This window comes from Talpa occidentalis, unplaced genomic scaffold (assembly GCF_014898055.3).
Source record: "Talpa occidentalis isolate TD23 unplaced genomic scaffold, MPIMG_talOcc4v2.1 talOcc4.14, whole genome shotgun sequence".
In the NCBI taxonomy this organism is placed as follows: Eukaryota; Metazoa; Chordata; class Mammalia; order Eulipotyphla; family Talpidae; genus Talpa; species Talpa occidentalis.
This window is the reverse complement of record NW_023601433.1, coordinates 87,035,649-87,062,678: the sequence shown is the minus strand read 5'-3', so window position 1 is coordinate 87,062,678 and position 27,030 is coordinate 87,035,649. Positions and strand designations below refer to the sequence as shown.

At 44.3% G+C, this 27,030-nt stretch overlaps 1 protein-coding gene across 2 annotated transcripts; it reads left to right on the top strand.

Annotated features, from left to right (window-relative positions):
- On the top strand, positions 1 to 26,575 carry ZCCHC8 (zinc finger CCHC-type containing 8). Of its 2 annotated transcripts, XM_054695384.1 has the most exons (14): positions 2 to 289; positions 1,489 to 1,529; positions 5,022 to 5,096; positions 7,657 to 7,762; positions 9,408 to 9,485; positions 12,749 to 12,852; positions 12,969 to 13,034; positions 13,613 to 13,673; positions 14,121 to 14,263; positions 15,339 to 15,481; positions 16,436 to 16,557; positions 18,384 to 18,470; positions 18,705 to 18,825; positions 24,166 to 26,575. In XM_054695384.1, exons 1-14 carry the CDS (start codon positions 83 to 85, stop codon positions 24,927 to 24,929), a joined length of 2,118 nt encoding a protein of 705 aa, XP_054551359.1. In that variant the 5' UTR covers positions 2 to 82; the 3' UTR covers positions 24,930 to 26,575. The 2 variants fall into 2 exon arrangements, with proteins under 2 accessions (XP_054551360.1, XP_054551359.1); XM_054695385.1 differs by lacking the exon at positions 5,022 to 5,096 and having other exon boundaries at positions 1 to 289.
- Positions 26,576 to 27,030: the final 455 nt, after the last annotated feature.

The window sequence follows — 27,030 nt, the reverse complement described above, 5'->3', positions numbered from 1 at the left end:
CGCGGCCTGGGCCCGGAGAGCGGCGCCGCCCTCCCACCTTCGCCCCCGGCTCCGCCTCTCCGAATCCTCCCCACAGCCCAAAATGGCGGCGGAGGTGGATTTTGGCGACCTAGAGCTGTTCGAGGCGTTCGACCCCCCGGAGGAGTCGCTGCCGAAGCCCGTCCACACCCGCTTCAAGGACGGCGACGGCGACGGCGACGAGGAGGACGGGGACGCGGCGGGCGACGCCGAGCTGCGGGAGCGGCTCCGGCAGTGCGAGGAGACCGTCGAGCAGCTCCGCGCGGAAAATATCCTTCCCGCCGCCGGGCCCTGCGGCCGGGCCTGGGTCGCTGCGAGCCCGGGAGGCGCGGGCCGACGTTCCGCCGGGGCCCGAGTTCCGAGGCCGGCCGCCCGCCCCGCCGGGGAGTCGGGGCTGGGGTGGCGGGGCGGCCCGCGGAGTCCCGGGGACCCCGGGCTCTGCGCCCCGCGATCCGCGCTGGCTTCCGGGGTCTTCCCGGCCCTTCTCGGGTTAGTCGCCGGCGGGCCCGCGGGCGCCGGATCCGCTCCCTGGCGGGCCCCCGCTCGGGCCCCAGGAGGTGGGGTCCGGGCCTCGAGGAGGAGGGGCCCCTGCTCCCTGCGGTCGGGGGTCCTGGGGAAGGCCCTCCTCCCTGAAGGCGCGTCGGTGGACGAGGCGTCGCCCGGCTTTAGGAAAACGCGCCCGGAAAGTTTCCCCCTGACCTAAGTTGCCGGGTGCAGCCTTCCCGCGGGGCTGCTCGCCGGGCCCCGCTCGGGCCGCGCTGGGCTGCTCCGGCCGTGCCCACAGGGCCTTGGCTTCAGGCGTTTGCCTCGTGAGACGTGATCCCTGAAAAGGGCTGGTCAATGATTTAAGGTTTTCGAAATCTGTTTTTGTTTTTTTCGTGATGCCCTTTTCCCCGACGCTTTATTATGAGAAATTTCCAAATACAGGCAGGTTGGCGGGATGGTGCGGTGGCGTCGGAACTCCTCGCCGAGGTTCTTCCGTCTTCGTTTGTTTTACTGCGTTAACTTGTTCAAAAGTCTTTTTTTTTTTAAAGATTTGTTTATGCGTACAAGAGCAGGGGTAGAGGCCAGAGGGGTGTGTGTGGGGTGGGGTGAGAGGATTCACCAGAGACAGAGTGGGGAGCAGAACTTGTTCGAAAGTCTTAATACTTTTGACTAGGAAATTTTTTCCTAAGCCAACGGCTCTTTAACTTTGATGGGCCACCGTTGTTTGAATAACATTTTTTGGTTGCCTGTTAGTCTCTTTGGAACGACGTGACTGTGTCACAAGTAATTTAAAAGTCTGAAAACTCTTAAGTTTTTTCATCAATATGCCTAGCCCAGCAACAAAACAGGAGCCCAGGGGGTCATCCTCAAAATATTGGTGTTAAAGTTTGCCATGTGCTGACAGCAGAAGTGAGAGGAGTTGAATTTTATGATCCTTGTGATTCTGTTTAATGACAGCTTACATTCCTTAACAAGTAATAACATCAAGAACTTAAAAGAAAATTGAACATTCTGACTCGACCAAGGTATGAGCTGGGACCATCGGTGTCCTGTATTTTTTAATATAGAACCACAACTTATTGGTAAAAAAGTGTGTTTAAGATCTTTGTGTTTTTGTTCAGTGTACTCAAGGAGTCAGAATAATGAATGACCTTTAATTTGTGAAGGTGAAATTTGAATTCTCATAACTACATTAACCTTTCAAACCTGAGTCATTAGGTGGGAATATTTGTGAGACACGATATAGAAAATTCTGATTAATGTTTGGAACATGCAAATTGTCAAGCAGCTGTTCCTATTCAGTAAACATTTATGGGATGTTAGAATTAAAATCATAGTATTTTTTTTTTTTTTTTTTTTTTTTTTATAGAGGCATGCTTTATTTATTTGTTTGCTGGTTTGTTTGTTTTGTTTATACATGCACTGGGTACAGTCAGAAGCGCGGGAGGGTGAGAGAATTCACCAGAGCCAGAGCGGGGAGCAGAGCAGGCAGAAGGACCGAAGTACACTGCTGAGGGGAGCAGCGGGCGGCAGGAGAGGTCTGCGCGCCATGTGGGACCCTCCTCCGGTGGCCGGGGAGCAGCCGGGGATCAAACCGGCGCCGCAGAGGCCGCGGGCAGCTTCGCAACCCAGCGCTCAACCGCTGCGCCACCGGGGAGGCCCTAAAATCATAGTATTCTAATGGAAGATTTATTTACAGTTAAGATGTGTTCAGAAGTAGAAATATGTAAGATAAGGCATTTTAGAAGAGAAAGCGGTGTGCTTTTGAAAACATACAGTGAATAGATTCGCAGCCAGGCATCTGATTTTAACAGGCAATTGAATGTCGCAAGTCAGTGTAAATGTATTTAACGGGTCACTAAATCTAAAATATTTGTCAAAGTACAAATTTATTATGTGGAATGATATTTTCAAGCTTCCAGAATTTGGGGTGCCATGGTGGCATTTCACATGCACTTTTTTGTCTCTGGTACCAGCTGGAGTTACCAGCTGATCACATTCGTGACCAAAAGTTTAAAATTTTAGAATTTCGATATATTTTAAATAACCTTTCCATGCCCTGTCTTCCTTCCACTATATGAGCATACTTTGTGACTCTGAACTTATTTTTGGTTAGTTATGAGTATTGAATCTAGCTAAGATTCTTCAAAAATTATAATTTTTATGTATTTAAAGGTATTTAATTCCTAATAGAGTTGATAATTTAAATATTAAATATTTATTTGAAAAAGGGTTATAATCAACTGAGTTCAAAAGGTTAGAATATTGTATGTTTTGCCAGTTTATAAGAAACTAGTGTTGGTGTCATGAAAAATAAATTATTAGTTTTTTTTATTAGTGTCCCATGTATTGTCAGACTGCTAAAGAAGTGTTCTACAAAACAACCAATGGAAAAAGAGAAATAAAATCATTAGATAAAATTTGTACCTCAAGTCTCTTGATTTAATCCTTACTCTTGGAACTTTTGTGATCAGAAGTTTCTCTTTTATCCAATGAATATCATGTACTTTTTAAAACTTTATATTATGAAATCGCAAACATGCAGAAATTAGAAAGAACACTGTAATTAAAGCTCATATTTCCATCGCTTACATGTAATAATATTTTGCCATATTTCCTTCTAATCTCTTTTTCAAAAAGATATATTTATTTATACAAGAACTGGGGTACAGGTCAGAGGCACAGGAGGGTGAGAGAATTCACCAGAGACAGAGCAGGGAGCAGAACAGGCAGACACCAAAGACACTGCTGAGGGGAGCAGCGGGCAAGGAAGGAGAGGTCTGCTGCGCCATGTGGGTTTCTCCCTGGCAGGCTGGGAATCAAACCCGCGCTGCAGAGGCTGCGGACAGTTTCACATTGCGGTGCTCAACCTGCTGCGCCTGTGGGGAGGCCCTCCTAATCTCTTACACACATTTTATCCCAAATATTTCAGCTTGCATTTTTTTTAATTTCTAAATTTTTTACATCACTGTTCATTTTTAAACAATGTTTGCTGCCCGCTCCCCGCCCTGCCTCAGGTGTAGTCCCCATAGAATTTCCTTCACCAGTGCATCTATACACCATCATCACAGTCCCCATCAGCCTGCCTTTTTTAAAAAGACTTTTCTTGCACAACCACAATACCCATTATCACAACAAATAACTGGCATGATTTCCTTGATAACATTCCCTATCCAGTAGTCTATCTGAAGTTTTCCCCAACAGGATGTTGTTAGAGCTGATTGTTCAAACTAGATTCCAGTAAAAAATCATACAATTGGGGCCTCCCCTGGTGGCGCAGGCAGTTGAGCTCAGCGCTGTGAAGCTGTCTGCAGCCTCTGCAGCGCAGATTCAATCCCAGCCGGACCATGAGAATCCCACATGGCGCAGCAGGCCTCTTCTGTCCTGTCTGCTGCTCCCCCCAGCGGTGGACCTCAGTCAGCCTGCCTGCTCTGTTCCCCACTCTATCTCCGGTGAATAAATGTTTAAAAAAAAAAAATCATGCAATTGGTTTTCATTTTTTAAAAGATTTTTTTTTTTGTAGAACTGAGGTATAGGCCAGAGGTGGGGGCCTGAGAGGATTTACCAGAGACAGAGTGGGGAGCAGAATAAGAGGATCTACTGAAATACGCTGCTAAGGCAAGCAACAGGGCAAGACAGGAGAGGTCTGCTGCTCCTAGTGGGTCAGCTCCCTGGCTGTGCATTGAGCTTAGGCCATTGCAGCAACAGTGCTGAGACTTAAGCTCTATGCCACCAGGAAGGCCCTGAATGTGGTTTTTAAAAAAACATTGTGTGTTTTTAAAAACCGAGATTTATACAAATTGAAACATCCTGAACCTTTTCATGTTTTATTTCTTGATGCCAATAATTCTGAATACAGACTGATTGATTTCACATGCCATACAGGTAGAGCAATATGAGGCAGGTGTGAAGAGAAATCAGCTGTAGCTGGCCCCAGTTTATGGCAGAGAGGCATTGCAGGTTTCCAGGCTGCAATTCAGTTCTATTTTTTGCAGTATTTGGAAGTCAAATCCAGGAATACCACACATTTTATTATTTACTTCAGAGTCTTGAATTGAGATAGTGAAATGTGCTCTACCCGCCAAGAGTCTTATCCATTTATTTATAAAGTGTTAATTTCCCCATATATTTCCAAGTCAAATTCACTGATTGTCTTAGGAATATATTCCTATAATCTGCTAATTTATAGGTTTATAACCTGCAGCCTCCCAATTTGTATAGAAACTAGCTATTAGATAAGGAAACTTTCTGGCTGAAAACTGTGAAAGAATAACAGTGGTTTTAAATTTCTTCATGTAATGTTTTTTAAAATATTTAATGTAAGGGATATTTATATGTAAACATTCAAGTAGGCTAAATTGATGAAAGCTTAGGTTTTTCTTAAAACAAGAGTTCTTGATAGCTCTGGCTTTTATTTCTAAAATATAGAGTCTTTGCTATTTAAGAATTACAAAAGTATGTTTTCATATGCAGTTTTACTTTAATATTTTCTAAGAATGTTTTAACTTCTGTTTTAGTGGAATATTGGTGGACAATACTAAGTTAGATGGACCTTTATTGCAGATTCTTTTTATGAACAATGTTATTTCAAAGTAAGTAATTCCTTTTCCTAAATATGAGTTAATATGTTTATAAAACAATGCCTCCTGTTAATAATGCTGTTGGGTTTTTTTTTTTAATTTATTTATTTATGCATACAAGAACTGGGGTACAGGCCGGAGGTGTGGGGGGTGAGAGGATTCACCAGAGACAGAGTGGGGAGCAGAACAGGCAGATCTACTGAAATACACTGCTGAGGGGAGCAGCGGGGAGACAGGAGAGGTCTGCTGCGCCCTGTGGGTCAGCTTCCTGGCCGGGGATTGAACTCGTGCCTGCAGTGGCCGCGGACAGCTTCATAGTGCTGAGACTTAACCCCTTGGGCCACCAGGGAGGCCCTGATTTTCATGTGTACTTTTTTACTTAAAATTATGGGATCATGAGTAAAAGCAAGGACATCAGAATCTCATAAACCTGAACTTGTACCCAGATTCCTAATCTCCACACACATGTGATCCCAGGCAGGTTATGGACCCCCTCTCTGCTTATCAGTTTCCTCACTGCATGGCAGGATACTGGTAGTAATCACCTCTTAGGAAGCAAAATGAGCATCTGTAAGGACCCAGTCCATAGCCTCTATTAAAAGTAACCACAGTGAATGATGTCACACATTTCTCCTCCAAAATCAGGTAACTGAGTTTTCCATGTTGGCTCTCTTCAAAACTTACCCACGTACTGTTTTTAATATTAAAACTAGACTTTTGCGAACCTTCCAGCAAGCTTAGGTACAGGTTGGCTTAGGGCTTTCCTGCAGTGCTTTCTAGAGTGTTCTGAAATGGTTTGAGGCCTTGCCCTGTTCTTCAGATGATATAATCGGAGACATCCCAGAAGATGGCCAGCCATCTTCTGTGCTGGCCAAGGAGAAGGAGATAAAGGGAGCCGTGCGGGGTGCTTGCTGTGCGGCGGGGCCCCCCTACTCTCTCAGTAGCAGCAGAGCCCAGGGCTGGGTGGGCAAGCTGGGTGGTGAATGCAGCAGCAGCAAGGTACTGGGTGGGATGGCCCTAGCAGTGTCACCGACAGTAGATTAGAACCAGCATCTGCTCTAGCTCACGACAGCCTCTTTTTTTGCGGCGTTCCCCAGCGTCTCCCTGCAGAAATCTTAGACTGGCAGAGCTAAAGAGAGCTGGAAGACAATCAGTGTAGAGGAAGTTGGCTGTCCAGCTGCAGCCTAACCTTACTTCTTTTGGCACTTCCTGACTCAGGCTTTAAAGAATACATGATGAGTGTGTTTCTTGACCTGGAGAGCTAAAGAAAATAGACTGCAGTGCTTTTTTTTCTTCGGTTGCATTTTGGTGTTTCGGGTTTTTTCTCCTCCCTAGTTTAATATTAACATGGGTGTTTCCTCATGTGTGTGTAGGGTCTGGGAGGAGGATATGGAGGAGCTGAACACTTTGGTGTCTTTGTGTTGCAGAAATACATGTCTAGGAGACAGGGGAGGAAGGAAGCTTTTCAATGTGTAGATCTTAGTTCTTCTGGATTTTGACCCATCTACTTACAGTATTCAAAAATTAAGTCGGAGGGCCGCCCCTGGTGGCACAGCAGTTGAGAGCTGGGCTACGAAGCTGCCCGCAGCCTCTGCAGCACCGGTTCGAGCCCCGGCCGCTGGCGAGGGTCCCACATGGTGCTACAGACCTCTCCTGCTGCCCGCTGCTCCCCTCAGCAGTGTACTTCATCAGTCTGCCTGTTCTGTTCTCTGCTCTGGCTCTGGTGAATTCTCTCACCCTCCTGTGCTTCTGACTGTACCCAGTGCTTGTATAAATAAATAAATAAATCTTAAAAAAAAATTAAGTTGGAGAACAAAAAACCCTATATCACAACAGATTTATAGTGATGATTCTGTCAAATCAATGTTGACTGTTTTTTTTTTTAATTTATTTATTTATGCATACAAGAACTGGGGTACAAGCCAGAGGTGCGGGGGCAGGGGGTGAGAGGATTCACCAGAGAGACTGGGGAGTGGAACAGGCAGACTGACTGAAATCCACTGCTGAGGGGAGCAGCAGGCAAGTCAGGAGAGGTCTGCTGTGACATGTGAGTAGCTCCTTTGATGGCCGGGGATCAAACTTGTCCTGCAGTGGCTGGCAGTAGCTTGATAGCACTGTGTTTAACCCCTGCACCACCGGGGAGGCCCTCAATGTCAACTATTATGTGAAATATATTTTGGCCATTGGGAATGAAAATTGGGGGTAGGGGAAAGATATAAATACATCAGTCCAGATATATTTCTCTGTATAAATGAATTACACTGAATTTTTTAAAATACACATATATTATGTACCTAGCAGGATTAAGTACATAAAATTTGTAAATAAAACCCACACATTTTTGGCATAAATGTTTGCCAGCTGCTATAAGGCCAAGGAGTGTTAGGTTATCATAATGGTTTGGTTAACTTGGCAACAATGTGCATTTTTTTCCAAGAAGTAGTTGAGTGTTACAAAGAAGGTGTTAACAAACAAAATAACAAAATGTCCTGACAACTTGTAGCAATGCTTAAGTTTTCCTAGTGGATGTTTTACTCTGTCTGGATTCTGACTATTTCATCCTCTTATACAGGCAATATCATCAAGAAATAGAGGAATTTGTGTCAAATTTAGTCAGAAGATTTGAGGACCAGCAGAAAAATGATGTGGAAAAGACTTCCTTTAATCTTTTGCCCCAGGTATTTCAAACTTAAAAGACATTAATAGGTCATGTTTTTCACTACCAATCATTAGGTCATGGGGCTACTCTTGAATCAAATCACAGTGATTGTTAAGATTGCCTGTTCACCTCAAATCCTTCACTGCTTCCTTCTCTGTAGTCTGACGAAAGCAGCCATGGGTTTTTTTTTTTTGAATTGTGTTTTTCTCCTACTTTTCTCAGGAGAATCATATTCAGACTTGGCTACACTCGAAATTAAAGACTTTTTTTCCTACCCCCTAACTGAGATGCGTGGTTTTGAGTAGAAAATTAATTTTATGCCAAAAAACAAGTCTATAGTTTTAGAACTTATAAAAGATGTATTCTTTGTATCTAAAACAAACAGGCTCCAGTGCCATTTTTTTTTCTTCCTCTGTTGGTTAAAAAGAAAAAATAGCCCAAAGAAATCTAGAAATGTCACTGTGTGACTATTAGAATGTGAATTTATATTAAAGGTCAGAAATGTGATCTCTGGGCTTTTTCTAAACTAAAAATTGAGGTAGGTAGTGTCTCAGAGATTGGAGAACAGACTATTCTGATTAATTAAAACTTTAGTGTTTCCCTTTTTGTTTTTACCTGTCACATATAATTTCTAAATATAATTTTTAAAGATTTATTTATTTATGCTTACAAGAACTGGGGTACAGGCCAGAGATGTGGGGGGTGAGAGGATTCACCAGAGACAGCGTAGGGAACAGAACAGGCAGACTGACTGCAATACACTGCTGAAGGGAGTAGCAGGCGAGGCAGGAGAGGTCTGCTGCGCCATGTGGGTAGGTCCCTGGCCGGCCGGGGATAGAACTCATGCTGCAGAGGCTGCAAAAACAGCTTCTCAGTGCTGTGCTTAACCCCTTGCGCAATCAAGGAGGCCCCTACAATTTCTAAGTATTTAAGAAACAATATATTTAGCAGTAAAAGCAATATTATTTAGGGCCTCCCTGTGGCGCCTCGGGTTGAGCGCCTACTGTGAAGCTGTCCGCAGCCTCTGCAGCATGGGTTTGATTCCTGGCCGGCCAGGGAGAAACCCACACGGCGCAGCAGACCTCTCCAGACTCACCCACTGCTCCCCTCAGCAGTGTATATCGTCAGTCTGCCTGTTCTGTTGCCCGCTCTGTCTCTGGTGAGTCCTCTCACCCTCCCGAGCCTCTGACCTATACCCCAGTTCTTGTATAAATAAATCTTTAAAAATATATATAATTTAATTTTTGATTCAAGGAGCACTTCAAAAACTTCAAAAATTTATAGTAGCTCGAATGCTGAGTTACATTGTCAATATCAGCCAGTAATATAAAATTATGTTTTTAATCTTTCCTGTTATCTAATTTCAAGATAAAGTCTGCCTCTCTAGAACATTCCATAATATTCATTAATTCAAAGTCATAGCATATGTTAGTGCTTCAGAAAATGCTGTCTTTGTAATTCTTTAGTTTTCCTACTTGTGAAATTTCATTCATTCCCAGCTTGTACACTCATCCTAGCATCACAGTGATGAATTCAAATTTTATACACCTTAATAATGTCTATTAGAAAATAAAGGAGTATGTATATTCATATTCCTAATACTTGAAATTTAAAGTCACTAATAATTGGTTATCCCTCATAACATGTGTTTTTCTTTGTGTTAGCCTTCCAGTGTTATGTTAGAAGAGGATCATAAAGTAGAAGAGTCCTGTGCTTCTAAAAACAACAAGGAAGCTTTTAGTGTAAGTTTGCATATATTAGCTCTGAATTCTGCAGTTATGTTTCCTATCCTATGTCAGTTGGGTGGCGCTGGAATGATAGTGTAGTCACAGGTTGTCAAGTGTTTGCACAGTTACTGAATTTGTTATGAGCAATAGTGTAGACTTCAGCCTCTACATATTATATTTTGCTTTTTAATAACGATTGTGTTGTGACTTGGAGACACAGTAGGCCCACTTTGGGGAACTTAGTTTTTGTCCTGACCAACCTCTTTGTGTTTTTTTTTTCAAGAATTCAAAGATAGAGAAAGCGTAGTTGTGGAGCTTGGAGATGGGTGAAACTGAGAGGAACAAAGAGCTAATATAACAGATTGCAAATATGAAATTAAATATGCTGACAGACTTAAATAGTGGGCAGAAAATAGAAGAAACTCAACAGCTATGAGCCACATTGGCCTTTCCGTACCTGATCACAGTTCAGCAGCTTTGATGCAATGAAGTGTGATTTTTACATCCTATTTTTTTTTTTAAAAGGAAGATAATCCTGAATTCTGTTAAAGAAACATGAGTTTTCATGTTTATGAGGTGGTTGTGTCCAATTTCTGAGGGCAGGGGGGTGCTGGAGTGATGACGAGCCCACAGGCCTTATTGAAAAGACAAGCATGTTACATCTCTGTGAATGTGACTATGGCATTATTTACAAACGGCGCCATTTTGAGTTACCCTGTAGTGTCGAGTGGAAGAATTAGGAACCATAATTGAATTAAGTACAGAAAAGCACATTTCAAACTCAACTTTCAGAAAGCAGAAATCTGTCAGAGATGTGAAAAATGAAATGGTATGTCTCATTAAAAAATGTGAACTCTGTGGAACTATAAATAGTCAAAGACCAAGATCCTCTCTTGGATCTTGAAAGAAAAATGTCTGAAATTTAACCAGATTATTTTTCATTTTCTTTCTAATGCTAAGTTCTAGGATTTAGAATAGCATCTTTCTGAAAACTGGAAATTTTGTGTATTTATTTTGTTCTTGGGTAGGTACTAATAAATATTTACTGATTGCTCCTTGGGCCAGGGAATATTCTAGGATCTAGGAACACAGCAGTGGTACAAGGGGCAAAGTCCCCACTCTCAGTTAATTCTAATGGGGTGCACAAGTAAAGCAGGATGGGGAATTAGAGTACCTGGCTGCTCCTTGGTTTGTGTAGTGAGTGGTTAGTGAACCAAGACCTGAACAGCCTGCGGGGCTGAGCCTCACACTGAGCTGGAAGAGCGGGGAAGCTGTGAGGTGGAGGCAAGCACAAATTGCTCACAATCTCCCCAGCCTCAGTCTCAGTGCATTATGAATATTCCCGGGAAGGTGCTATGGTTCCTTTTGTCACAGATGAGGAAACAGACACGGGAAGCCGAGTTGGTCACCCCTTGGCTAGTAAGCGGCAAAACCAGGTTTGAATCTAGGTCTCCTGTCTCCAGTATATGTTACCGAATCTTTATGTTGTGTTATAGGCCACAATAAGGACTTTGGATTTTACTCTGAGTGAGATGAGAGGCTCTTGGAAGGTTTATGCAGAAATGTGGCATGATAGGACTTGAATTCTTAAAAGAACTGGCAGGTAGTCTATAGCTGCTTGCAAGTGGAAGCCGAAGCCCAAGTAGGATATTACTATATTGATGTCAGGTGAGAGAAAATGGCAACTTAGACTAGAGTGAAAGTGGTGTGATGAGAAGTGTTAGAACCTGAATGTGCTTTGAGAGTAGAGTTGATCAAACATTGGTTAGTTGGATGTAGAATATGAAAGCTAGAGTGGTGAGAGTGCTTCAGCAGCTGGAAGAATCTTGTTACCTTTTCTGTGATGGGAAAGATTGGATGGAGGAGCAGGTTTAGGAAGGAGCGAGTAGGAATCCAGTGCAGTCTTCAATGAGTGAGTTTGAAATGTCTGTTACGTGTCGGGCGAGAGCTGTCAAGGCAGTACTTAACATATGCAGGATTGGCGTTCAGGAACCAGAACTGGACATTTGGGGTTTATCAGCTTATAAATTATAGCTCGTGCCTTGGTTCTGGGTGAGTCACCTGGGAGTGAGAGTGGAGAGGAGGACTGAGCAGTGAGCCTTAGAGAAAGGGATCTAGCAAAGAAGACTGAGCAGGATTGGTCAACAAGGTAGGAAGAAAAACAAAAGTGGAGTGTCCAGGCACCCAACGGAAGGCTTTCTAGAAGGAAGGAAGGAGTCCGCAGCACCAGTGATTGCTGCTAGGTTAAGATGAAGATGGGAGCCGATGGTTGAAAATTTGGCTGTGTGTGGCTCCCCGGAGAGCTCCACTGTCAGGAGCTTACTAGTGCCCTGTCAGAAGCCTTCCTGGAGACGTCCTGGGGGGAACACAGTGCCGTTTAAAAAAAGTGGGGAGGGTGTTCTAGATTAGAAGAGACAAAAAAGGACAACATCTGGATGCAACATGAGAATCCTCATCAAATACTGGCTTGGGTTTTTAAAAGAAGCTATGAAAGGCATTTTAAAGTGACCACTAGGGGAAGGCTGAATATAGATTGGAGAGAGGTGATGTTAGGGAGTTATTTCTTAGGTGTGGCAGTGGTTCGTAGGAGAAGGTTCTTATTCATCAAAGGCTTCTCAAAGTATGTTAGAGGTAAAGTCCGAGGAAAATAGTCTGTGTGTGGTTATATGCACAAGCTAAAGACCAGTTAGGATGTTTGTATTAACCTCGGACAAGGGAAAATGGTGACTTAGACTAAGGTGATAGGAGTGGGGATGTCTTTCTGCTGGTGGCTTGGTAAGGGGGCGGGGGGAGACATGCACAAAAATGTCAGTTGACAATTGGTGAGTTTAGGTAGAGAGTACATGGTTTTGTTTGTGCCGTTTTTCAACTTTATCATATAAAATTTTCTCCAGCGTTTGAAGGGCAAAGAGGGGAGGAAAGGAAAGGAGACGGGACACAGACAGCTCCCCGGAGGGTCTTGCTGCAGAGAAATGAGGAACGGGGGGTGGGGGTGGAATGCGAGAGTCAAATTTTTTATTTTTTAAGTCTGGAGAGAGTGCAGAAGATAGTGAGGCGCCCCAGAGAGAAAAGTCAGTGAGCTCGGAGACAGCGGGGAGCTTAAAGACGTAGCTTTTATTTGCACATCAAAATCTGGCTCCTTTCACTAAGGAGTTGATTATTTCTGATGATTTTATCCAAACAAAAATTTGTTAAAACAATTAATCTTAGTCTTACATTATTTAATGTCTTTTTTCCTGCATTTTCAAATAGCAATATTTTTGACTTGTTTTCTGCAGGTTGTAGGAAGTGTCCTGTATTTTACTAATTTTTGCCTTGATAAATTGGGGCAACCGCTACTAAATGAAAACCCTCAGCTTACCGAAGGATGGGAAATACCCAAGTATCCTACATAGTGAATGAAGATCTTTTATGCATCTTGCCAATAAGTTCACCTTTTAAAACATTTACCAAATTTTGCAGACTATGATAACTATTCCTTAATAAAATTTACTAAAGGTACCAGCAAGTCTTCAGCCACATTGTTTCTCTAGAAGGGCAAGAAATACAAGTAAAGGCAAAAAGGTTTGTGTGGGCAGTTGTTTTTGTTTTCTTCTTTTATTTAAAACCAAAATCATAAGCTCCTTTAGCTTCAATAGATATTAGTCTTAATTGCTGGGTTGCTATAAAGTTAATTACAGTTTGAGCTGGCATTTCAATGTATAGACATATATTAAATGTTCAAGTCAGTCATCTATTGATGGGAATTCATTGGTTCATTCCCAAGGTGTCTGGGTGGGTGGAAAGGTATCATTGTTGCTGGCAATTTGATTGCTGTCTTATAACCATTTGCCCCTTCCCGTATTAACCAAAGGAAATCGAATCATCTGTTTGCCTCGATTCTTCTGTTTCGAACCACTGACAAAATTCAAGAGGTAACAGATCAGTCAGGAACATAAGGGTTCTTGGTTAAAAGACAATAAAAGTACTGTTTGTTTATGTCACTAAGTACAGGTGAAAGTGTACTAATTGTGCAGATGTTAATAATCTGCGGTCTCTGTGCCTCCTTGTCTCTCTAATACAGTTTGCTATCATAAAGAATTTTATTGATTTGTTCTTATGATTTCATTACATTGTGAAAATCTTTGTTTTTTGACAAATAGGCCAAAGCCTCACTGTTTCAATTGTGGTTCTGAAGAACATCAGATGAAAGACTGCCCAATGGTAAATTTTTCTCATATAAAAAAATCTTTGGACCAGAGCTTTCTCATGTTTGTGACATGTTTATGGCCTTGTGTGATATGAAGAATCTCCCTATAGTCCTTGAATGTAAAGTCTTTCCAAATTCTTACCTAACTTTAAGAGGCTCGATTAAAAAAGTATAATTTACAGTGGTCTGTGCTTGAGGTGAATGGAACATAGGATAATTAATTTTTAGAGAGTTGACTGTAAAAACTTGATTTTATGTTATAATGTCAAGGTAATAAGTTAAAGTAACTTCTTTTCCTTGCTTGTTTTTCTGCAGCATCTGCCCTTTTTTATACTTATGCCTTTTACATGAAAACAGATACTCTGTTTGCTTGACCTTAAACAAAACACCTATATTTCCTTAATTTCTGGATTATTTCTAAATTGCTTGATACCATTCTTTCCAAATACATTACCATTCAGCCCCGTAATGCTGCCCGAATAAGTGAAAAAAGGAAAGAGTATATGGATGCCTGTGGTGAGACGAACAGTCAGAATTTTCAGCAGCGATACCATGCAGAAGAGGTCGAGGAAAGATTTGGAAGATTCAAACCCGGAGTTATTAGGTACCTGTAATTTTACCATAGGGTGCCATTTCTATTTCCCCAGTATTTAGAATGTTTTGTGTATTTGAGGGTAATTTTTTTTTTTTAAGTTTATTTATTCACACATACAAGAACCAGGACACAGGCCAGACATGCAGGAGGGTGAGAGGATTCACCAGAGACAGAGTGGGAAACAGGGCAGACTGACTGAAATACACTGCCGAGGGGAGCAGCAGGCGAGATAGGAGAGATATGCCACACCATGTGGGTTTCTTGCCAGCCCGCCAGAATCAAACCTGCGCTGTAGAGGCTGCGGGCAGCTTCACAGCGCTGCGCTCAACTACCTGTGCCACCAGGGGAGTCCCTGGGGTAAAATTAATATTTAAGGGTACACTAGCATGACACTGGATAATGTCCGTCCTTCAGAAACTTTCATTGAAATCTTAACAATTCTATTAGGCACATGCCACATGCTATGTAATATAAGACAGAATTTTTTTTTTTTTTTCTTTTTTTTGACCTTGCCCCCCCCCCCCAAAACCTCCTCACGGGCCCAACCGCCCCGACCCAAGGCGGGCAAGGCCGACCCCCCCCAAGGGGTCTTTAAACCACCGCGCCGGAACGCGCTAGGTACCTGGGACGGGTGGGGCGGGCGAGGCGGGGGCCGCCACACGGCCCCAGCCCCGGCCTCCGACGCCGACGCCACCTGGCCACGGCCGCCCACGGAGGGGGCAAGACAGAATTATTTTAATATATTAGAAGTATGGGCCTCCCTGGTGGCGCAGGCAGTTGAGTGCCGTGCTGTGAAGCTGTCCGCAGCCTCTGCAGCGCCGGTTCGATCTCGGCGGCCAGGGAGAAGCCCACATGGTGCACAGACCTCTCCTGTCTCCCCGCTGCTCCCCTCAGCAGTGTATTTTGAACTGTCTGCCTGTTCTGTTTCCCACTCTGTCTCTGGTGGGTCCTCTCACCCTCCTGCACATCTGGCCTGTACCCCGGTTTTTATATAAATAAATAAAATCTTTAAAAAAAAAAATCAGAAGTGTGTGTTTTAATTCAAATAACAGTATTTTTCTCTTCCTCTTCTCATTTTACTTAGCGAGGAACTTCAGGATGCTCTGGGGGTGACGGATAAGAGTCTTCCACCTTTTATATATCGAATGCGCCAGCTCGGATACCCGCCCGGGTGGCTCAAAGAGGCAGAGTTGGAGAATTCAGGGCTTGCGCTCTATGATGGAAGAGGTATAGCATGTTAGGTTAGATAAGTCAGCTTAAGTGTTGTCATTTTTTTCTTTTTTTTTCATTGAAGAATCAAAATATGATAGGAATTGTTGGCTTGTTTAGTGTGTGCTTAGTTAACTAAAACAGTTTGATAATGTTTCTTTTGTTTTACAATGTAGGAATAAAACTTCCTTGAAAATTATTAGATGGATATCTGGACTTGCTTGACTACCTAGGCCAAATTACCAACTCGCCAACAAATCCTCATAATCTCTTGCCTTTTTCAGTAATGGTAACAGAAATACATACATAAATGCCCAGAGAGAGACCTGTAGAAGTTAGACTACTCAGACCCTCTTATAGTGTCGAGTTCCTCTTATAGGTATCTGCTCTAAAAAGCATTCACACATGCATGAGGAAATGTTTGTGTATAATGATGTTTTTATAATGTTGAATATGATCAAGAAATTAGAAACAGGACCTCCCTGGTGGCCTATGGGTTGTCTCATTTCTTAATACCACAGAGGCCTGAGTTCGATCCCCGGCCAGGGAGCTAACCCATATATGGTGTAGCAGACCTCTCCTGTCTTGCCTGCTGCTCCCTTCAGTAGTGTATTTCAGTAGATCCATCTGTTTTGCTTCCCACTCTGTACATGGTGAATCCTCTCACCACCATCGCCCCCCTCCCCATACCTCTGGCCTACACTCCAGTTCTTGTATGCATAAATAAACAAATCTTTTTAAAAAGGAACTACAGTCTAGAATGAAGCAAATCATAAGGTCAGTACAAAACAGACTTTCAAGCAACCCAAGGAATAACCAGTTTCCCAAGATTTTAAATACTTATTTTTTTAATCAAAGTACCATGTTGGCATTGTTTTATATTTCTAATCTAATGATTCTGACAAATTATAGTTAAAGCCATTCTCTGAATAATGCTGTTGCCGTATTAACTCTGCTGATGGTCTGTGACAGACGATGCTGATGGGGAAGCAGAAGCGGGGGAGGTGCAGCAGCATCAGAGTGTCACTTACGACCTCTCGAAACTGGTGAACTATCCGGGTTTCAACATATCTACTCCCAAGGGAATCCTGGATGTAAGTATATTGTGGTGGTGGTGGTGTTCTGAGATGTGATATTATCATGTTTAAATATTTTCCGAACATTAGCTCATGTAGCACTATTACACAAAGAACTGTGTTGCTTATGTGTTTAGCATCCTTTATGTTTTTTAGAATTTTTTTTTAAAGATTTATTTATTTATGCATACAAGAATGGATACAGGCCAGAGGTGCAGGGGGTGGATGGTGAGAGAATTCACCAGAGACAGAGTGGGGAACAGAACAGGCAGACTGACTGAAATACACTGCTGAGGGGAGCAGTGGGCAAGACAGGAGCAGTCTGCTGAGCCATGTGGGTTGCTTCCTGGCCAACCTGGGATTGAACTCATGCTGCAGAGGCTGTGGATAGCTTCACAGTGCTGTACTTCACCCCTTGGTGCTACCAGGGAGGCCCTGTTTTCTAGAAACTTAAGTGAAACTTTGCATTCATCAAAAAACAAAACAAAACTTTTTTTCTGATTTTATGCCTTAAAACTAAGATATAATGGTTTGAGTCTATAAATCTAAAACTGTTCTAAAATTAAGATTATTTTTAAAATATGGAATGGTTCTGAGGTAGTATTTTAAGTTTTACAGAATTACTTGGGAAGTAAAAATTTAAAATCTCTCTTTCTTCCTTACTCCCTGCTGAAAGTAAAATTTTTCATTCTGTATGGGAATGGTATTCTACACTCACTCATCCAACTTTTGGTTCACAATTCAGCTGTTGTGGTGGTGATGGTAGTGGTGATTTCATAATAAAAATGCATTTTAGGGCCTCCCTGGTGGTGCAGGGAGTAAGATCTCAGCACTTTCAAGCTCTCACCAGCCACTGCAGCATGAGTTCGATCCCCAAACAAGGTGCTGGCCCACATGGCGCAGCAGACCTCTCCTCTCTCCCCACTGCTCCCCTCAGCAGTGTATATCAGTAGATCCGCCTTTTCTGCTCCCCACTCTATCACTGGTGAATTCTCTCACTCCCCTCACCTCCCGCCTGCACCCCAGTCCTTGTATGCATAAATAAATAAAAATAAATCTGAAAAAAATAAAATGGAAATAGAAATGCATTTTTGGTATTCTTAGGAACTGGACATTAGAGAAGAAGTCAAAAGTCTGAACTTAAAAGAGTCTGGTAAACTGGTCAGAGACAAGACTGTAATTAAGGGCTAAATTGCAAGGCACAAACTATCATTGCTTCTGGAAGTGAGTTCACATCCCAGCCTACACTGGACTCCCATTCAGGTGCTGGTCAGAAGTACACATTCTCAAATCCCACCTTGCACTTGACTCACCACACCCTGCAATCTAGTGTTAGATTGCAGAGCCCAGAATGATTCTTAGTGAGAACCACTGTTTACTGTACTGTTGCAGATGAGAGAGAAACAAGTGATGTTGAGCCTTAGAGATTAGAAAACAGGTTGGAAAGGAACAAACAGAAGACAGAAGCCTTACTCCAAGATAGCAAGAGGAAATATTAGGAGAAGTGAGCAGTGAGCTGTGCCAGTGCATGATGGGAGATGTTGGGCCATGTACTCCTGGGGGGTCCATATTGTTTCTGCTGTAACTTCTGCTTGTAGTAGGTAGAACCTTTTTTGGCAAAATGGTTTTGTCAAGTAGCCTCTCAGTCTTCAGTGCTGCTCGTTCTACAGTAGTTGTCTTGTTTCCCTACAGGGCACCGTTACTTGCATTAATTCTCCCAAAGAGGAAAGTCACATGCAAAGCAGGAATGGAATTTGAGGCTTCCTCTGCCCCTTTGAGATAAATCTCACAGTACGACACTTTCCAAATGTGTGCCTATTTGTTCCTTCTCTCTTCCTCACTAGGAATGGAGGCTGTTCGGCTCCATACCGATGCAGGCCTGTCAGCGGAAGGACGTGTTTGCCAGCTACCTGACCTCTAACTTCCAATCTGTGAGTAGATTGTCGGGATGTGGTTTTAAAAAATTGATTACATTTATCTGTGGATTTAGTGACTCATTTGCATCTTTATTGCCTTTTCTTGCTTTGCATATAAATCGCTTTGTTTTCTGATGTCTCTAAAGGGGGAAAGTAGCTAAATACACTGGTTACCTAGCTTCAGTGAAGGGACGCTGTTGATTTCTAGTCCACCCACGTAACCTGTGTTTGGTTTGGCCCCTCCATTAGGCGAGCGTGAGGTCTGGCAGCAGCAAGAGGTCTTCGTCCCAGTCCAGCCCTGGGAGTCCCAAGAAGCAGAAGAAGGACAGCGGCTCGGCAGCCTCGCCCGCGGACATGGAGCTCGACTCAGGTAGGTTGCGGCCTGCGCTTCTAATGTCATGAGAAGGTGGATGCACTTGTCTATTCCTGAGTTCCGAAAGAAGGGGGAACCTTTAGGAGCACTAACAAAAGAGTAAATCTTTTATTCTTAGTGATCAGAGCATTTCTGCGACTACTGATAAAAGTTGAGTTGGAAGACAGATCTGGGCGTGAGGGTCAGACAGGCCGGCAGACCCACCCCAGCCGCCCTGCATCCGCACTGCCCCTGCGAGGATCGGGGAACGTGTGTCTGGCGACAGCTGGTCCCAAGAGCAGGCACAGCAGCTGAGCCTCCCTTTCTCGGCTGTTCTTCCCGACTCTGTTACTTCAGTACCTCGCGCCTGGCCTCCTGGAAATCTCCACTGGAGTGAAGGCCTTGCTTGCCTTTTGTTCTCTTAGCACTCTGGGTGTGACCACGGCCTGCAGTCCCTCAGGCCTGGAGGTCCTCAGCAGATCTCCAGTGTCTCAGGACAGTTCTGCTCCCACTTCTTGAGACCTGCCTCCCTTCCTCTACACCAGCCACTGCGCCTCTGCGTTTTCTCGTGGGGTTGGGGTTAGGGTTAGGGTTAGTAGTTGATGAGTAATAGCTCAGATTTTGCCCCCAGAAGGTACTGGAATGGATCTGAACTTTGTGTTAATTGGTTAAACTCTTAAGGCTCCTCTGAATTCACTCCTTATTCTATTTTTCATCCCAGATTATATCCAGCTATTTGATCCTATAAAACAGCAGGTATTCTGAAGTGAGGTTAAATGGCAACATTAAGATAAAATGCATACAGACACTCTAATAGTAAGGAGCCAACAATGGAAATGAATGTACTCGACTTCTATTGAATAAATTTGAATGTAAACCACCTTTCCATTTTCATATTCCCAGGGAGAATTTAAAGGTGACAGATTAAATCCCCTTACAGTCCAGAGGCATTGAAGTCCGAAATTAAATTATTTTACATGAGTGACCTCAGAGTCCCCAAACCATTCCCCCTAATTTTTTAACTCTGCTTAATCTCAGCCAAGAGCATTCTTGATGCCTGAATAGAGTTCACAGCCTGGGCTTCCGGTGCCTACAGTTTTACGTCAGTATCAGCCTCACTTTTGACAGGCTAGAGAGTTATTAGGAAGCATAGAATTAGTACAAACTTTTGCCACATACCTATGAAATTTTGCAAACAATCAATTCCCCGGGCCTCCCCGGTGGCGCAGCAGGTTGACTGCCGCCTGTGAAGCTGTCCGCAGCCTCTGCAGCATGGGTTTGATTCCCGGCCGGCCAGGGAGAAACCCACATGGCACAGCAGAGCTCTCCTGTCTCACCCGTTGCTCCCCTCAGCAGTGCTTTCGGTCTGTCTGCCTGTTCTGCTCCCCACTCTGTCTGTGGTGAATCCTCTCACCTCCTGCGCCTCTGGCCTATACCCCAGCTATTGTATAAATAAAAAATAGGGCCCCCCTGGTGGCACAGCGGTTGAGCGCTGGCTTGCGAGGCTGCCCACAGCCTCTGCAGCACCAGTTCGATCCCCAGCCACCAGCGAGGGTCCCACAAAAAAAAAAAAATTAAAAAAAAAAAGTCCTTAAAAAACAAACAAAAAAGCATTCCCAAAGCCCAGGAAGCAGTTGTCCCAGACAAAATTGGGTTTCTTATCCATGTTCTCTTATCCATGTTATCAAAGGCCATAGCCAAGGTTTCTAATGAGGACAAAAATCTTGGTTTCTGTCACTCAAGAATGTTAAGTCACTACCAGATACTTAAAGTTAGTTGGAAGAAATCTCCCTGACAGAAGTAATTTTGGTCTTAGGCACTTAGGTGCCTATGGGGAAAGCCATTTATGCTAGTGCTGTGAGCCGTTTCAGACGTGGGTGCCATCTCTCAGCGGTCAGAGTTGGCGGTGGCGCACCCCTGTCGTTGAGTCCACACACGCTGTGCAGGTATTTTCAGGCCTATGCTGCGGGCTTTTTCTTTTATTTTTAAGTTAGAGGATTGCTAAGGCCTAAAAGACAGGCCTCCCAGGAGAAGTTTATCTCTCTCATAAAATTTACCAGTCCTGAACCCTCGTGGTGAAATGAAACTTGACCCCAAGACCACAGGCTAAGGATCCAAGTTTGGTGCCTCCACATTCCTTCCATGGTTCTCAGCCAGACTGGAATTTGGGGCAAAAGATGGCACTTGCCTAACTAACAAGTCTAGGTGAACAGTTGTCTTAGAACCTCACTGGGTCTCTGGGATGCAGACAGAGCACTTGTAGAACAAATTTTCTGTACTCCCCATGCCTACAAGACCTGAAATGACACATTGGCATCCCACCCCTTCAAACTTTTGCCTCAACCACTCTTGCTGCGGAGACACTGTACCTGGCTAGAAGGCCATGGTAGCAGCTCTCTGAAGCCTTCGCTTTAACCCTCCAGCTTGCCTTCCCCCTGCAGCATGGAACTGAATCCTTTCATTGGCCGCACTTGCTTACCAAAGCCTCTGCTGGTGTTTGCTGAGGCAAAGGGCATTCAAATGTCCTAGGGCATTCAAATGTCAAATGTCCACTTACTAAGCACCCTCTGGTCCCAGCCATAAGCAAAGGGAGCTTCTTAACTTGTGCCTCTTGAGATAAAGCCACACCTGTAAACAGAGCCACAATATGATGCACCCACCTGCTGCTGGCAAACACGTGACAAGAGCTCTTGTCCCAGCTGCACACTTTAGAGATGGACCTGCAGGAGCCTCTACAAAGGCCAGGTGCTGTAAAGCGCGAGGCCTTCCTATGTCTCCCGACCCCCAGTCACTCCATCCTGTTGCTGTTACTCCTCAGTGTTCCCTGTCCATATCCAGGCATCAGGTTTCTGGGGGTGTTAATAGCCACCCTCTTCCCTACCTGAGTTCTTGAATGATCATCAACAATCAAATTATCAAAGCCAGGTACAAGTTTTAGGACTGCTTAGCCAAAGCGCCAAGAGGGCCTGCTGGTTGAACTAGGCTGGCTTATTCACACTCAGGTAAATATCCTTCCCTCCCCAGTGCCACCATGACCCCCCACCAGCTTTTTTCCTGCAGGGCAGAGCTCTGTCAGGAGTAGCAGTGCAGGGGCCTTCTGTGGGCAGATTGTTCCCAGGAAGAGAAACAGTGAGTGGGTCTCCTTGTCATTTTTCCTGTGGAAAATGTTATTAGTAGCTAATAATAAATGTGTTATGAGTGAAGTGGGCCCATCTCACAAGCCTGTGGGGACATGGGCAAATCACTGCAATTGTGAAATATAACTACCTGAATGTCTTTTCCTATTTTTTAAAAAAAAATATTTATGCATCCAAGAACTCAGAGATATGGGGCGGTGGGTAGGATATGGTGACAGGATTCACCAGAGAGAGTGGGGAGCAGAACAGGTGGATCTACTGAAATACAATGCTGAGGGGAGCAGTGGGGAGACAGGAGAGGTCTGCTGCGCCCTGTGGGTTGCTCCCTGGCTGGGCATCGAACTCATGCAGTGGCTGCCGATAGCTTCTCAGTGCTGAGACTGAACCCCTTGTGCCACCTGGGAGGCCCAACTTTTCCTGTTTTGTTTTGACATTTGTATGTTAATAGTATTTATTTTGATATTTAAATGCTTTGGTTATAGTTTATTCTTAAAAACGTAACATATATTACCAAAAAAAGTAATTGTTATGCTGTGTTCTCGTCCCCTGCCACCTGCTCCTCTTCCTCCTCTTTTTTTTTTTTCCCTCTTCCTCCTCTTACGTGCTCCTTTCTGAAGTTAGTAGCAACCGTGTCCTTGTCATTACCAAGGCTGAGAGGTCTTGTTCACCGTCAGCACCACCCACCCTTCTCCTGGCCCCCCTTTCTAACCAGCCACCAGAATCCTGACAGCATCTCTGTAATTGCGCCTCAGTTAGACTTTTCTCTCTTTATCATCATTCTTGGTATCCTTACAACTGATTTTTTTTTTCCAGCCTTTCACTTCTTTATCCATTCTTTTTTCTTAGGAGTTAACTTCCTAAAACCTAAGGACCAGTATATCACTCTCTTCTTACTGCCAGGACAATAATGGTTTTCCTAACCTACAAGAGTCCATGTTGTTCTGTTGAATTTTCCAAGTTTTTAAAACAAACACTGTGTTTCAGACCCCTCTACACTAGACCCTGAGGGACAGAAGATTAATAAGACAGTTGCTGCCTTCCGTTGCCTCGCTTTGCCGCCGGGGGACTGCAGATTGTAACTGCCTCTTTCCTATAAAGGTGGTGGCCGACTGGGACACACGCAGAGTGGTGGCGTCATATTTTGCTGCCGCTGAGCTTATTACAGTCTAACGGTGGCATAAAGGGAAAACTGAGCCCCTGTGTTGGATGACATGGTAGCCCTTATCGAGGACTCTGCGCCGCTCTTATGGGGCTTTCTAGGGAGATGAGCAGCAGTGGGAAATGCGGGTGCCGAAGCAGGAAGCATCAGTGCTGGGCTGGCCACAGAGTGACGGTGGCTTGTAAACCATGCAGTAAGGAGCGACTTGGGGAAATCAGCCAAGGCTTGGTCATAGAGAACCTTATAAGGCCTACAGGGCTGTATCCTGTCGCTGACAGGGAGGCACTAAAGGTTTCTAATGAGGTGGGAGGGTGAGCAGGACCAGATTTGTGTTTCAGAAAGATGAGTAGTCGAGAGGCAGGGATGGCTGCAGTACCCTTTGCCAGCGGGATAGGCCTGAAAATAACCTGACAGTTGTGAGTGTCTACAGGAAAGGCTGGGACCCAGAGACCCAAGGGCCTGGGGTGTGGCAGTAGGGAAGGGAAAACTAGAGTTTCAGTTTTGAAGACTTTGACCAAATTCCACTGTATTCGTGAGAACAGTGAGTTGGAGAGAAGTCCGGGTTTTAGGGGAAGATCCTTCGTTTTGGGCACATCAGGTCTGTTGTGTCCGTAGGACATGCGGGTCCTGGCGAGTAGCCTAGACGAGGGACAGACCCAGGAAGGAGACCGCTGTGCCCTGTCTGTGTCCTTGGCTCCATCCCCGGCCTTCCCCGCCTCAGTGATGTAGCCGCCTGCATTTCCGGCCTGGTTTCCTACTGTGTCCTTCCAGGAACCCAACCTGTGCCACCTAGAAGTGACTGTAGACCTCCATGCCCTCGTTCTCTCTAGAATGATCCACACTGCACAGACGCTGGTTTCCCGAGAGGTTTTGTCCTGCCATCTCCCCTGACAGTCTCTTCAGGTGGAGTGAGGGCCTGGGTGGTGGCCTTGATAACCGGGGCGCCATGGCATTTTCCCCTCTCAAGCCAGTTAGTTTGGGCCTTGAATTCACCCGAGTTCACATGTGTGGCGTGACACCAAGTGCCCGACAACTTAAAGTATCTCAACTTTCTCGTTGCAGATGTGGAGCGCCCGCAGGCGTCGCTGACTGGGGAGGCTTTTCAGTTTCAGCCCCCACTGCCCCGGGGCACTCCGCCACCCATCTTCAATCCTCCGCTCCCCAAGGGCACCCCGCCACTGACTCCCAGTGACTCACCCCAGACCAGAACAGCATCTGCAGCCATGGACGAAGACGCGCTGACTCTGGAGGAACTGGAAGAGCAGCAGCGGCGAATATGGGCGGCCCTGGAGCAGGCGGAGAGCGGGAACAGCGATTCCGACATTCCTGTGGACACGCCCCTGACTGGGAATTCGGTCGCCTCTTCCCCTTGTCCAAACGAGCTAGAGCTCCCTGTCCCTGTCCTGGAGGGAAAAGCATGTGAAAAGCAGATGCCAGACGAGCCTGAGTTAATGGACACTTGTGCAGAGAAATCAGAAGTTGAACTGTCCTCGAGTCCGGATCCTGAGGCTGCCGTGCCTTGCGAGAAGGAAGAGGCAGCGTCTGCTCAAGTGGGCGCTAAGGATGTGTGTCTCGGTAACGGCAGCGTCGTGCTGAACTGTGATGTGCAGAACGGAGGCAGCCAGAAAGCCCTTCTTGTGGACACCAGCCCCTCAACAGCCACTAAAATTCATAGTCCTGTACCTGACATGAGCAAGTTTGCAACCGGAATAACACCATTTGAATTTGAGAATATGGCAGAATCTACTGGAATGTACCTGAGAATAAGAAACTTGTTGAAGAACTCTCCCCGAAACCAGCAAAAAAACAAAAAAGCTTCTGAATAACTGCTTGACTTGGCACCAAGGGTTATCTAAGTGTGACTTCGCGTTCTGTTAACTAGTGGACAGACAGACTTGTCTTCTCACTGGCCCTCCCATGTTTAACAATCCTTCCAAGGCCTCATTGTGATCTAAAGTCGGGCCTATTTTGAAGAACGGAATAACTGGGCTTGCTGGCTTACTGTGTTTTATTGTCACTGATAAAAACTTGGGGGGGGGGGTTAAGTACGAGCTGGTTTCAAGATCGTTTCTTGAGGTTTATACTATTTTTGGAGTGTGAGTGTCTGTCAGGAATGATGGTTTTTATCTGTCTTTTGTACATTGTTTTCCCTTTCTACGTTTTGCTAATTATCCTGTACATAAGTTTAATATATCACTTTTTAAAAGAAAAGAATTCTAACCATTTTAAATTCATATTTCAACTCTGGTAACCAAACGAAAATCAGGGATGAGCCGCTTTGCCCCATTCGGGGTATTTTTGTAAGTGATTTACATGCATCAGTTTTAATAACACTTACTTTTTTGTAACTTCATTCTTCATATGAGCTTGCTATACAGGTATGTTCATCTTTGTGTACAAAGGTTTAATAAATGAGTTTTCATATACGTAATCTAAGACTTTGAATACAAAAAGTGATTGACAGTGTATACGAACCTTATAAGTTGGAAGTAAATCATGTGGCTGCAAAATTTAGTGGTAGCAAAAGTAATAGAAGAAATTGCAAGTTTGGGTGTTTTCAGTGGATTCCAGCCTTAAATACAGAAGCAGCAGTGTCTTTATTAGAGTAATTATTTGGGGAAAGATGGAGTGCTGCTAACCTTTGTACAAAAAACTTTTTCAGAGTTGGACCCCTAAGGTAATTAATAGTTGAAAATAAAAAGCAGACAAAAACAAATTGATTTTAATTGTCCACTACACAAGATAGAGGTGAGTCTGTGCTTTCTGTCTGTCTGCTGTAGAATGTCATTACATCTCTGTAGTCAAGGTCACGAAAATAAACGTTCCGATGATCTTAAATTCTGACTCAGGAAGTGCTGTCCTGCTCAGGCCAGCAGAGGGCGCCAATTGCAACCGCCCAATTTGGCTTTCATTTTGAGAACCTTAGTAACCGAATTTACTATTCTATTAATAAAGAGAAAAAAAAATCATATGAAAAGAGGAAATTTATTTTCAAGGCACACACAGAACCTGCTAATAAATGTTAAATACTTTCCACTTCTGAGTTTACATAATAAAAGTAATTCTTTACACTAGTTTACATAGTTATTTTACATACATTATCTTACTCGGTATTACTGTCTGATAGGTTATCGCCACTTTATGTCGCTAATATAAGGGAATTTCAGTGGTATAGAGAGGTTAAAGGGACCTGCCAACATTTAGGAGGTGGTTCCAGTGGCCAGTATCCAGCTAAAGACCTGCTTGTCCCCAAGTCATGGAAGTTATTTGGGTGCCCTCTAGGGTTGTTCATGTAGGGTCTAGTCAACCCCAGATACCTTAAAGTTACCTCTCTAGTATATGTCACAGATCTCATGCTTAGGTATCTGTGTATTCCCCTATTTTCACAATCACCATGTTAGTCAGATACTTTTAGAGGGAAACGCTGAGGGCACACAGCAGGCAAGCAGTCTAGTGACCCTGACCTCCACAGCCTTTTTTTTTTTTTTAAGATTTATTTATGTATAGAACTGGGGTGTGGGCCAGAGGTGCGGAGGTTGAGAGGCTTCACCAGAGACAGAGTGGGAAGAACAGGCAGATCTACTGAAATACACTGCTGAGGGGAGCAGCGGGCGAGACAGGAGAGGTCTGCTGCACCATGTGGGTTGCTCCCTGGCTGGCCGGGGATCAAACTCATGCCACAGTGGCTGGTGCTAGCTTGATAGTGCTAAGACTTAACCCCTGTGCCGCCAGGGAGGCCCCATAGCCTGGTTCTTAACCGATGTCCTATCTCCCTGTCAAAAGCCCTATAAAAGCTTTGATTTCTCCAAAAATTGTCTCTTATTTTTTTCATTTGTTTAATTGCTTATTAAGGACACACTTGTAGGACCTCTCTAGTGACCTAGAGGTTGAGTCTCAGTGCTGTCACCACAACAGCACGCATTGATC